General features: G+C 40.3%; 1 protein-coding gene across 1 annotated transcript; it reads right to left on the minus strand.

Moving 5' to 3' along the window:
• Positions 1-574: 574 nt before the first annotated feature.
• LOC124382697 (rho-related GTP-binding protein RhoE-like) lies at positions 575-10,672 on the minus strand. Its single transcript, XM_046844853.1, has 5 exons — positions 10,311-10,672; positions 9,750-9,837; positions 4,036-4,145; positions 2,303-2,437; positions 575-2,221 (listed from the first exon to the last, which is right to left on the minus strand). The coding sequence occupies exons 1-5, from the start codon at positions 10,446-10,448 to the stop codon at positions 1,973-1,975; spliced, it is 720 nt and encodes a 239-aa protein (XP_046700809.1). The 5' UTR covers positions 10,449-10,672; the 3' UTR covers positions 575-1,972.
• Between the last annotated feature and the right edge of the window lie 2,910 nt (positions 10,673-13,582).

The raw sequence follows: 13,582 nt of genomic DNA on the forward strand, positions 1-13,582 counted from the left end.
CATTTTCACTTCCTATACGATGTAATAGTATTTTGTTCGGAGACTAGTCGTTCAGCAGCTGCAAGTGTAATCCTTCAAAGCTCGCACAGATCCGTGGTGCATTCCTCACACAATGCAAACATTGGGCAGGCATGAAATCTTTCTATTGCGAACATCAGCAGCGCTCTGTTCGCAGCAAATCGGCCAGCGTGCTCGAGTTAATAGGGGCGTTTTATTTCCAGGGTGAATTTAAAAGCCGTGCCGCGTACGTCTGATGACCCACATTTAAATCGGATTCTCAAGTCGTCAATCACGCTATAAAAAATCCTTTTTTTTTACTTCTGCTTGGATCATTTCGAATATTTGAGAAGATATTCATACCCTTTATGCGTAAGATGGATGGCGTTTCATTGTGGGAACCGCGACGTGTGAAATGTGCAGAATAAGTGCTTTATATCAAACAAACCCTGAAAATGCTTTTGTGCAGTACACATGAGATCGCAGATTATTCTGAATATTAGAAGTAATTCATCTCATTTTGAAAGTGTGAAAAATCGTTCAGAATTACCGCTTCACGAAAGAAACAAAAGCGATGCACACTGTACACTGCATTTTATTACAAAAGAGAAAAATAATAAATATTGCAGAAACATACGGTACAGACATACAAATGGATTTTCAAAAGAATTCATAATAAACACGCACAGCTAAACACTGGATGTTGTCATTTATGGCATGGACCTGCAAGCAGAATATAAAAAAAATAATAAAATGCGGCATCGATCTGGACTGATTGTACCAACGTCCAGTATTTTCACGAATGAAGGAAATCCGGAAGGTGTAGATTGGGATCCCATAACCAGGTTGTGTTCAAGTTTGGATCTACTGGTGCTTGAGGCTGCGTGAGCATTGCAATGCTACAGAGATCAAAAATAAGGACAAGTCTAGGTTTCTTCAAAGAGGATATACAGGTTTTCTCCAAAGCCAGCCATTTCTTTTTTGTTGTTGTTTTTTTTTTTTTTGCCCAAACAGGCTGAAGTCAGCACATTGCATAGCCGAGATGATTCTCTTACAGGAAATTCCAAATGCTGATGGATTAGGCAGAGGTATTTTAAAGAGTCTCAAGCAATACTGAAAAAAAGCCCAGGCTGCGAAAAAGCTTGGGTACACCGACACACACACACGAACACAGGGAGGCACTGGAGTTGGACACAGTACTCATAATAGTTCCCACTCAAGCCAAAAAAAGCCCAAGAACTACCACCGACAAAACATGAAACGCTGAAGACCGAACAAAGAAAGCGTAACAGTCTAAGCAGGAAACTCCTGGCACTATGACACAATGACACTTCTTTGGCTTTGCTTTTTTTGTTGTTTTTTTAAAAGAAAGAAGAGAAACACAAGCACTAGTTCTGAGGTTTGCTTCACTACAAAGATACTACTCATAGAAAGCTCCTGATATCTCCAAACCTACAGGAATCCTGTCTTGGATAGACGTAATTGGGGGAAAAGAAAAAAAAAAAGCCACAGTGTTTGTCTGGGAAGTGCCTTGTTTTTGTGTTCAGTGGGGAAGAATTCCACAGCCAGATCGATGTGGCTTCCCTTTGACCATTTTCCATTTCATTTGTGTGAAAAATACGAAAGATACCACACAATCAGCATCCAAAGACCTGAAAACTCATGTCCTAGCAGTGTCAATGATTCCATTTTCCACTCTGGGGAAAAAAACCCTCCAAGAACTTGAATTCTGTATAAGCGTGAATGTCCTTCCATCATCTGCCACGTTTCTTGTTTTTGGTTAGCTTACATCAGGTCGGGCAGAATACACACACACACACACACACACACACACACACACACACACACACACACACACACACAAACAGAAGGACATAAAGTGCAAAGACATCGTCCTGCATCCCTCGCTGCTTCGTTTGAACAGGCCGTCTCTTTCTCCCTTTTCCTCCACACCCGTTCGTGTTCTCCAGAACCTTCACATGACTGTGCAGCTCTTGGCTTTGTCTTTACGCATGTCCGAGGGTACCGACTCCAGATAAGGTCTACTGGGCATGTGCGAGGTCCTCTTGGTGGCCCTGGAAGACTTCTGGCGTTTCACGTTCTTGTTGTTCTTGTTGACGCAGGCCAACGTGGCGACGTGAAAAATGTCCCTCACGCTGTTCTCCGACTGCAGCGCCGAGCACTCGATGTATGGAGCCGAGATCTGCTTGGCCATGTTTGATCCCTGCGTAATGATGGAAGGTTACGATGGTGGTCATGAGTATAGTATAGTACAGTGTGTGTGTGTGTGTTTGTGCACACTCACCTGATCATATGATACTGGGGTTTGCCTGTGATTTGAAAGTTCCACCAAGGTGCTAAGATCTGTGCGCAGGTCCGACTTGCAGCCCACCAACAGCATTTTGGTATTGGGGCAAAATTCTTGGATCTCCCCCTTCCACTAGAAACAGAAATCATAGCATTTATATAGAGCCCTTATCCAGAGCAACTTACATTTATTTCATTCAACTGAGCAACTATGAGGTTCGAGGGCCTTACTCAGGGGCCAAGGAGTGGCAGCTTTGTGTGGCTGGGATTTGAACTTGCAGTCTTCAGATTCAAAATCGAATGCTTTAACCACTAACCTTCCACCTCCCATATGTTCTCATTTCAATCCCAAATATAAAACTTCTGGAAAACATGGGGAAATCCTGTACTGCATCCCAGATCACATTGTTCTGAGCCATTTTGAAGTATAGATGCATAAGTAGTGTGTTGACAAGATGAAAACGTTCACTGGACACGACGGTTAAAGGGAAATAGGCAGAGCTACCAGACTCTAATGCCTGGACCACGCAAGCAAAAATTCAACATTTATGCCTCATGGTGTCTGTAGTCATGTTGTGTCAAATCGATTTATTCGATTGCAGACATGTTTATACTTCATGTTAGTAAAAGAAACTCTTCTCAGATTCCTACACTATGTTTTAGAGTTTATTCAAACTGAAGGTTGATCCATTTTCTCTCATAGCATCTCAAAATGCTGCAATTAACTCCTTCAAAATCATTCCAAACTGTTACCACAAACTTGAAGGCGTACAATTGTGTTTGGATTGTGTAGAATAAAATTTTCCTTTCACATGAGCTTGGAGACTCGAACCTGTTCCAGCATGAGCGCTGCACACACCCAGCTCGATTCAGATATGCTTTATGTAAATTGGAATGGACTTCAACCCCAATGGAATAAATTTGAACGGTGAATGCGCCCCTCGTCTTACACAAATACCAGACTTTTGTGGCTGAATAAGCACCAATTCAAGCACAAGCACACTCCAAAAATCTAGTGAAACATTTTCTTAGAAGAATAAACATTATTATAAGAGCAAATGTGACATGTAAATGGTTCGTTTGGTTTGATTTCCCAATATATACAGGATAAGAAAGGAGTCTGATTAAAACCCTCAACACACTGACCAGGCTGATACTAAGGATGACTATACAATATGATCGTAAACATAATCTTTGTATCTGCATTGGTATCTATTTTTTTAAATTATCTGTTTATTCCATATAACATTGTTGATTTGGATCTTTGATTATTTGTTAATAAATGGTAGCAAATTGCTCATTTTAAAAGGAATATTAAGGACTATCAGTTATAGCCATTACTTTGCATATACTTTGCACGGTACACTGTGGAGCACACCATGATCTCAGGGATAACCCAGGTCATAGGTCACAGGGCTCTCGACCCTACCAAGACCCCATATCTCTCAAACCAAAAACATTCAAACACTTCCCCATTAACCCCTCGTTCCTTATCCTCATGTGAGCGAGCAGGAATCAAAGCAAAGCACCCAGACCTCCCACACATTCCCTTTATACCTCATATGACCTTTTGTGTGACCCTCTAAAGTCTAGACTCTCTCCATAAACCACTTGACCACCGGGTAAAAACATCCAGATGACAGTGTGTGAACACACCTTTCAACATCAGTTACTGCTTTGTAGCAACAGAGCAAATGGACAAATCAAAGAACATCTGGGTTTGGTACAGACCTTCTTCAGAACGCTGTCCAGGGTTTCTGGGCGGCTGATGTCGAAACAGATGAGGACCGCGTCCGAGTCAGGGTAGGACAGTGGGCGTACGTTGTCGTAGTACGGCGATCCTGTAAAAACAAAATAATTCATCATTGGCTATACAGTATGAAGGTCTACAGGTTAGTTTGGTCTGGTTTCTTTCGCCTTGTTGAGGACGTTTTCCATAAAATTATGATCTTCCTAGTTCTAGTAAGACTTTCTCACAGTTCAATCAGGGATACAAGTGTATTTTTTGGAGGAAAGTCAACAACGCCACTGGGAACACCACGTCTTTATTCTGTGGAAAGCCATTTGACGTTATTGAGGTTAACCACATAACAGTGAAGATGTCCAGACGTGGATTTTTTGCAACAATTTATAAAGCTTATTGGCAAATTCCAGTCAAGTTCTGGAGAGTGATGTGCCACCACAGTCCCATTGCCTTTCCAACAAATAATATATATTTAAAAAACGACTTAATAAAGAAAACCAGAATGATGAAATCCAACTTTCTACACTAAATGACCAAAGATATGACCAGTATTTAGGCACCTGATTTTTCCAGCCATATGGTTCTTCAAACTTTTACCAAAACTTGAAGGCAGAAACCCTTGTGGCTAATTGAGCACAAATCTCCACGAAACCTACTGGAACATCATCTCTCCCAGAAGTGTGGAAGTTCTTATTACAGGAAATGGAAAATAGATATGAAATGGGACGTTCAAAAAGCACATCAAGTTGAGACACATGGTATTAAAACAATATGAATCTCATAATAATAATGTCGACCGACTACATAAAATAACCAGAGGTCTACACAAGTGTATGAATGTGTGTGTATGGTGCCATAAAATCAACCAGCTTCCCATGCAGTCCGGTGTTCTCTGTGGTTTCTTCTGGATTGACTAAAACCCTGATTGGAATTAGGTTCCTCCTAAACAAATTTTTGGAAATGAATAATTATGCAATTTTTGTTATAATGGGAAAACCAAGGGTTGGAGTGGAAGATCTCCTGCTATAGAGCTCTAAACTCAACTATATTGAATAAACTGGAATGCTGATTGCACCCTGGACCTCCTCAATTCACCTACATCACTTCCTGACTTTGCCAACACCCTTGTGGCTGAATGAACCTCCACAAATCTCCACAAAATCTAGTGGAACATCATCTATGAATAATGGAGGTTATTATAACAGCGAATGGGGATTAAATGTGGAATGGAATGTTCAAACTGCAGACTTTTATTCTCCATCCTAAACCTCTAAAAAATAATGATAAATGTCTTTTCGAGAGAGAAGCTATAGAGAGAAGAAAGTGTTTAAAACAAGGAAATATCGTTTCCATAACGTTTTCAGGCTTCCAACCACCGATGTCCTGAGACAGTCCAAAATTCTCGGAACCGACTGAACTCCATGGTTTTCTAGGTCACAATTGAGACTGGCAAGAAACTCAGTTTGTTTGGAAACTCAAGTTCTTAGAGTAGGAATGCTGATCCAGAGCCAGGAATCTGAGGAATCTTTTTTTTTTTTTTTTTTTTTGTCCTCTTAGACGGAAGAGACTTTGTTGACTCCAAACACAGCACACAGAAGGGATTTTTGTTCCCTCTTTGCCTGCAACTATCTCTCAAACAAATGTTCCTTTGGGAGCGAGAAGGTGTTGGGTGTTTAATCACTAATGTCAGGAGCACAAAGGAACGGCGAGATATACGAAGTCTGCAGTCGAGACGCAATAAACAACAGTGTGTGGCTCTGGAAGAACAACTCGAGCTGCACTGGATCGTAAATCTTTCAAGATACTGGGCAGTGGTTAAAATATTGGACTTCTGATTTAAACACTTATTAGTTCCAATCCCTTAGCTGCCACTCCTTTGTATCTGGAAAAACCCTTTGCATTTACTAAGTTCTGGCTAAAATACACTTCAAATGCAAGAATATTGGAACTCCTTTCCAACTATGTGGTTCTTTCCCCAACTGGTACCACAAAGTTGGACACACCATGTTTAGGATGTTTTTGGATATGGGAGCATAACATTTTCTCTTCATTTGAACAAGGAAACCCGAACCTGTTCCAGCATGACGATACCTCTGTGCTCTGCTATAGAGTGTCGACCTCAACCCTATTGAACAGGTATGGTATGAATTGAGATTCATCTCCACGTCTCCTCTTCTCACCCACGTCAATACTTGACTTTACTAAGACACTCGTGGCTGAATGAGCACAAATCTCCATAAAATCCAGTGGAAACTTTTTTTTAGAAGAATGGAGCTAAATGACAAAAAATGGACTAAATGACGTAATTAAACTAAAACAATGACCAATAGTTCAACCAATATCATTATAATGCAAGCCAATGCAATCAACAACACCAAGGTGTTGTCTTGACACCAAGTGGAGACAAAATGTAGTTGACTTTTCCAAGAGTATCCTTTCTTTGAATCCTGTAATGTTACGTCAGCTGGTCTTTGAACAACCCCAACAAAAGGGTCATCAGCTATTGCTCTCTTCTGGTGTGTAAACAGAGCGAACAACTCGGCGTGAACATTGGACCACCCACAACTACCTCGAGAACTGATCTGTTTTCCTTATCAATTGGGAACAATAGAATCTGGATAGCCTCTGTAACCTGGAATGACTAGGTCTCGCTTGAAACAATCACCTCACGTCTCGGGTACAAACACCGAACACATCCCCTTTGTCGCTTTCCAGAGGTCACTTCAAGGCGCACCGTGATTTGAGATCACATTTATCTTCTTCGAAACAGGAATCCCTGGAACCCTTTCCTTCTACAACCGCCCTCCCCCCATTCCAGTGTTATCTTTCACTGCGGCTTTCCTAACAATATCCACTCGAGGCATTTGGTGCAGTCCAGAGTCCTGCACTGAAGTGGGTTAAGCAATAGGAATGTCATCGCAATAGGAAACCCCTCAAGAGTGCTTCAATCCGTGAAAAGAAAAACACCGTGAGGATGTGAACAGGGCTAAAATTAGCCAGCAGCTTGCCCTTTGTTCCAACCTACTTTCAAATTGGTGGATCTTAATTACTGCTTCCAATCTTTCTCCACATACCGGCTTATTAACACCAGGACATGGGGCACTTTCTCTTGTCGAACACAAAGAGGGCTCAGAAAGGTTCAACAAGGAAACTTAGAAACAAAAAAACTAGCTAATTTGAATGGTTTAAAGGAACCAGAGCCTTTTGTCCTTTTTCCATGTATTAGGGGCTCTATACTAGTCACATGTACTTTATAACATCTGTGAAAATCCATCTTCGAATAAGGGTTTGGGACCTTGCTAAAAGGGACCCCAAGAGTGGCAGCTTGGCTGTACCAGGGCTTGAACCCCCAATCTTCTGGTCAGTGACCAAGAGCCTTAACCACTGATCTTCCGCTTGCCCCAACAAAGTTTATTTATTTTAGAAAGGACACAAGGTAATGGAATTATGAAGAATGACTCATTTACATCCCAAAGCATGTTCTTAGATCTTTATCTGTTTCCATTGTTGTACCTTCTGTTCATTTAGTCACTATGGGGCATCTTTGGAATTCACTTCCACAATCTATACGAGACAGTGACTGTTAAAATTCTTATAAATCATGGCTTAAAACTTATTTGTATAGTCTTTTGTGTTTAATTTTAACAGTTACGCAGCTGTTGTTTGTTGTGTTGATTTTTATGATTATCACTCAATTATACCAGGTCCTTGAGTGTTTGGTAAGGCACCTTTTAAATACAATTTATTTATTATTATTCGATACCAAAGACTAAAGAATATTATATCATTCTTTATGTGCTGTCTGACATTCCCATTTGATTTTATTTATTTCATTTATAGCAGCACAATAAATAATTACATTTTGACTATTTAAAAAGAGAGAGAATTAAAAAGAGAAATGTCATTAACGGCAAGAATCTTCTGCAGCGTATCGCAAGAGTGAAAACATACTGTACAGACGTAGCTACAAAAAAAAAGACGCAGCAAAGTGAAATTCTGGCAAAACACCAGGGAGAATGCGATAAAAAGAAAACACGGACTTATTTTGGAACATGTTAAAAATGTTTAATGTTTCAGGGTTCTCCTGAAAAAAGGGTTGGGAACCACTGCTTTAGACCTTCATCGCTATTGGTGCTGCTAACAGGCAACCTCGAAATCTTCCAAAGATCTAGATCCAGCGACTTCACTAAGCTACAGTACTAGCCAGTTTGTTTGTTGAACACTAGAAAAAAATCCTGGAGACCATAAGAACGTCTTGTATCACTCCGGGTGTCATTCTTACTTCTGACCTACAGGCCATGCAATTGTTCAGATTCAGTAGCTACACTGTGTGTTGCTATTCTTTTTTAGATATCTGGTTATCTTCTAACACTTTAATTAAATTTGTTCTACCAGAAAAGCAGATGGTAGAAACAAAGCGCAGGTTTAGTTATTTGACCCAAGCGAATGTGCACCCTGAATTGTTTATCTTGCACGGCTTCGAATGCACTTTTTATTGAAGAAATAGAAACCGCATTTCCATCAGACGTACGTCAGACATTATACAAGTGATTACACTTATATACGATTGCACGTACATCTACATACACATGAACAGATCAGTATATCCCAATATATATACATATACGCATTACATTTAGGAGAAAACGTACTTATATGTTCCTATAGGCAGTGATTTTTATAACATGTTTTATAAAATGTTTAAGATGTTGCGTAATCGGTAAATTTTTTTGGTCCAATTGCTCCAGTTTATAATTTATAAAATGTTGTAATTGGCTCCATTTTTTATACATGTCCATTGGGATTTCCATCCGTGCATTTAGGGTCTGGTGACAGCTGTATTTTAGAACTCTTTAACAGCCACCAGCAACATATTCCTTAAATATTGATCTCTTTTTAACCATTTCTGATGTATTTTACAAAAAAATTCTTTTTCCTGAATTAACATTGCAGTCACAGAAAACAAGTGCTGGCCATTTTTAAGCCGTGTGCATTTAAACACTTTCCATGTTCGTAGCCGCGATCCACTGATCTTAATGTTTCTGAAATCAGCTGAGAAACAAACAGAGGGTCAGGGATCTCATTGCCCCTCCTCCGAGACCAGAGCAGAAGATTTTTGTAGACAGCTGGCAGAGTCAGAGCATGCACAGACTGACTTCATGCTCAAATGCATTTGTCATTAACTGAAGCTAAATACGTGAGTCAAACCAAAACTCAGACTATGTGCTGTGACTGATTCATCCACAAAAGTTTCCATGCAGAAACATTCGATTTATGTTCTGGATTGAAATGAAGCTCCTCAGCTGTGCATTTTCCTTGTCGAAATGCCTCCATACTACATCTTGTTCTGGTATACATACTGCAGAAGCGAACGATTCCCTCTCCTGTTTCTTAAGGAGATTCTTCCTGCCCTGACGAACGAACACCACCCAACCCTGCATCGCATGCATTCCACAGAGCGTCGCCCCTGCGTGCCTTTTCAAACGAGTTCAGGTCTCCAGGCTAGCTCAGCACCTCGAAAGGGCCCCCAGAGCATTCGCATTTTCACACCTAGCGAGCAAACGGCGTTAATCACGCCAGCAAGTGTTCGAGTATGTGCCTTTCGGTGAGGCCTCACTCCAGTCAAGGTTTCATGCATTTGTTTTATTGTTTTTTTTTTTTCCGTGATTATCGTCTTAGAGTAGTTAGCATGCAAACTTACCTGACGTGTCCCACAAACTGAGCTCGATCCTTTGGGAATCGATCTCGAAACTGGCCGTGTAGTTCTCGAATACGGTCGGGACGTAGTTCTACATGGGAATAGACAATGACGAGGAGATTTTTTTAAGAGTTGGCAGATATAACAATCAATCTATTACAATGGATTTAGAAATGTGGAGTACCCAAAGGAGTTTTTTCCACTAAGGTACCAAATTAAGCAATGAACCAGACCCCTTTTTGTTTTTTTCTAGAAGTGCGGAAGGTTACATCCCACACATTTCTTGGTTAAAGGGGGGCCACTAGGAACCTTTGTACCCTAGTAATTCGGAATGTTATTAGTAGTTGTTGAGAAGCATGTATCTGCTATACATAATGCTCTTGTCCCCATAAATGTCTCTTCGAAAGTCTTTAATTTTATTTATGAGTGTCCTAGGACACGTGGGACAACTTTGTGTCCACTGCTTCCACTCCACACTTAAAAAAAAAAAACAAAGCCCTACAACGCAGAGCCACCATGCAGAAGATCATTCACAGAAGACCGTGCAGAAGCTCAGGAGATTACCTCAGGAAAGCAGTCCTTGGCGAAGACGTGGAGCAGTGCGGTTTTGCCACACTGACTGTCCCCGATCACTACTATCTTACACTTCACACTCTGACTGGCATCCATTCCAGACATCAGGCTCGAGTTACTGTCCTTCATGGATCTAAAGCAATAGTCCTTAAAGATATCAAGGTCAGAAGGAAGTCCGGAGAAAAGCGCAGCATCCCACGGTCACTGGATCACTCGATCTTTTGATTCCGTCTCGTCTGAAAAGGTTCAGTCGCTCAGCATTGCTCCTGTGCTGCAGCCTGTTCTGCTCGCCTCATGCCATGTGAAGGCAATGAGCAGCAGCTTGCTTCCCGAATGTGTGTGCGCACACACCCACCCACACACAGCCAACCCCTTTTTTTCCCTTTCACTCCAGTAAATTGCCTGTTTACACACACACACACACACACACACACACACACACACAGAAAGAGCGCCCCCGATTGCCAGCAATCATTTCCAGCACCCTTTTTATGGGAACCTGAGTGCTTGAAAAGAAACCAATGAAGAAAATTACCTTCTTTTGTAATCTTTAGCAACAAGGGGCTTTTTTGGGATTTTTTTCGCCCCTGTCTCGCAGGAATTTCATTGGAAATATATTCCATGGTTAGCAAAGGAGGGAAATTTAAAATGAGAATTTTTTTTTTACAACCAAAATAGCAGAATTATTTAAATATATAAAGCGTTTCTTTTTTTCCAAAACGTGGGCATTCATTGATCTTTAGGCAGAACTTCATTCCAATCAGGGTTGCAGTCAATCCAGAAGAAACCATGGAAAACACCGGAATGGATTGGAAGCTAGTTTTATGTTCAAGTTCCACATCTACTCTTCATATCCTGTTATAAGAACCTCCACTCTTCTGGGAAGATGTCCCAGTAGATTATTTTGGAGTTTGGTGCTCATTCAGCCACAGTGGTGTTCAAGCCAGGTACCAAAGGCATTCAATAAAGTTTAGCGCTCCATAGCAGGAGATCTTCTATTCCAACCAATGTAAAGTATATCTTAATGAAGTTGGCTTTGTGCATCATCATGCTAGAACAGGTTTGGGTCTCCTAGTTGAATGGAAAATGAAAACCTGTGGTAACGACAACAAGAACCTTTGGGGAAGAACCACCACACCACATACTGGTCTCCCAATGGTCCATGTAGTGTAATTACATTTTTTTTTTAAAGAATGAGAAGATTGGAGATTATTAGAGTGGTAAATTTCAACTAAATGTGGAATAAGATGTTCAGAAATGCACAAGTGACTGTGGAATTTCCAGAAATATTCCACATGGGAGTCTACAGTACAGTTAGAACCTTCCTGCTATTGTCTCGCCCCTCAAAACCTCCCATTACCACTGACTACTGAATTCAGTGATAATTTATGGGTCCCCTGGAACACCAAAGGACAAAATAATTAATGTAACCTGATCAAAGGCTCCTGGACACACAATGTAATGAAGGACACAAAGGAAAAAAAAAAAGAAGATAATCAATTTCAAGGAATCGATTGGTTCATGGATCGCATTGATTTGTTTTTGCTTCAATGGTGGCTCACCTCAATAATAGTTAGCATGACAGACAAATATAGTAAGAGGGGTCAAAAGACCCTTGATGTAAACAACCCTCCCGAAAGCCCCCCCACACACACACACACACACACACACACACACACACACACACACACACACACACACACACACACACACACAAAGTGGTCCAAATGCTGTTTGAGTGCTCTGTTTCTCCTTCAAGACATAACAACAAATCAACCAAAACAGACCCCCAAACGTGCATCAATGATAGATACTGACCACTGGAGACCCAAACAGCCCACAAGAGCTGCAGTTTTGGAGATGCTCAGACCCAGTCGTCTAGACGTCCCAATTTGTCAAACTCACTCAAATCCTTTACGCGCACCCATTTTTTCCTGCTTTTAACATCAACTTTGAGGACAAATTGTTCACTTGCTGGTGCCATGATGATCGATCTATCTATCGATCGATCTATCTATCTATCTATCTATCTATCTATCTATCTATCTATCTATCTATCTATCTATCTATCTATCTATCTATAATATTTAAATTAAAATAATAATAATTTATATATATATCGTTTATATCCATATATGAATGTTTGTTGAATTAGCAATGAAAATTTAAAATCATACAAAAAGTTTTAAAATAAATAAATGCTTTAAAATACTTTAATATATTTAAAATAATAAATAAATTACATATTTCAATTCATTTTATTTCTCTATTTTTCACTTTTTCAGTTAGATGCAACATCTAGGATTGTTTTATATTGAGGTATAAACTTATTTGTCCTGTCAAACTTTCAAGGAGTCCCCTAAGCATTAATGACTGTGTATTCACACACACACACACACACACACACACACACACACACACACACACACACACAAAACCCCAAAATGTCCTTTCTGCCAACAGGAGCAGATGGACATTTGAATGAAAGATTGAAGCTTCACAAAAGACATGGAAGAAAAGCCAGATGGGGTTGAAAAAGACTGAAAGAATGGTCTGGTGAAGAAACGCGTGATTGTGAGCCAGCAGGTGTGGAAACGGCATCAATAGAAACAGAATAGTCTGTTGTTTTGAAATGCACTCTGTAGAAAAAGTATTGGGACGTCTGACTTTTCCAGCCATATGCGTTTCTTCACCAAAACAGTTACCACAAATTTGAGGAACACAATTGTTCAGGACGTCTTTAGACGTGGTGGTATTGAAGTTTCTCTGTGCACAAAGCCAGCTCCATGAAGATATGTTTTTACATGGGTTGGAGTGGAAGATCTCCTGCTAAATGAGCACAAATCCTCATAAAATCTAGTGGAATCTTTCCAGAAGAATGAAGCTTTTTATTATAACAGTAAATGGATACCTAGTGTGGAACGGGATGAAGCACAATCATATGCTCAGGTGTCTCAAAACTTTTGTTCATATATATAAAATTTCACAGAGGAACATCACACCGTCCTAAGGAATGCCTCAGCCTGGCTAAATATGGAGGTAGAGGTGGATTATGACAGCAGGGGCGGTGTAGGACTTTATCCCTGGCATGAAGCCTCTGTAAATTCCTACAGCTATTCATCATCTGTAAGGAGAAATCTCCCTGAAATTCCTTCCTCTGACTCACGACTGGAAAAACACCATCGCTCTGAAAGTTCTGCACACGATAATTCACAGAGAGGATTTTTTTCTTCTTCTTCTGTGAATATTTTTAAATCTGATAT

Source organism: Silurus meridionalis, chromosome 3 (assembly GCF_014805685.1).
Source record: "Silurus meridionalis isolate SWU-2019-XX chromosome 3, ASM1480568v1, whole genome shotgun sequence".
Taxonomy (NCBI): Eukaryota; Metazoa; Chordata; class Actinopteri; order Siluriformes; family Siluridae; genus Silurus; species Silurus meridionalis.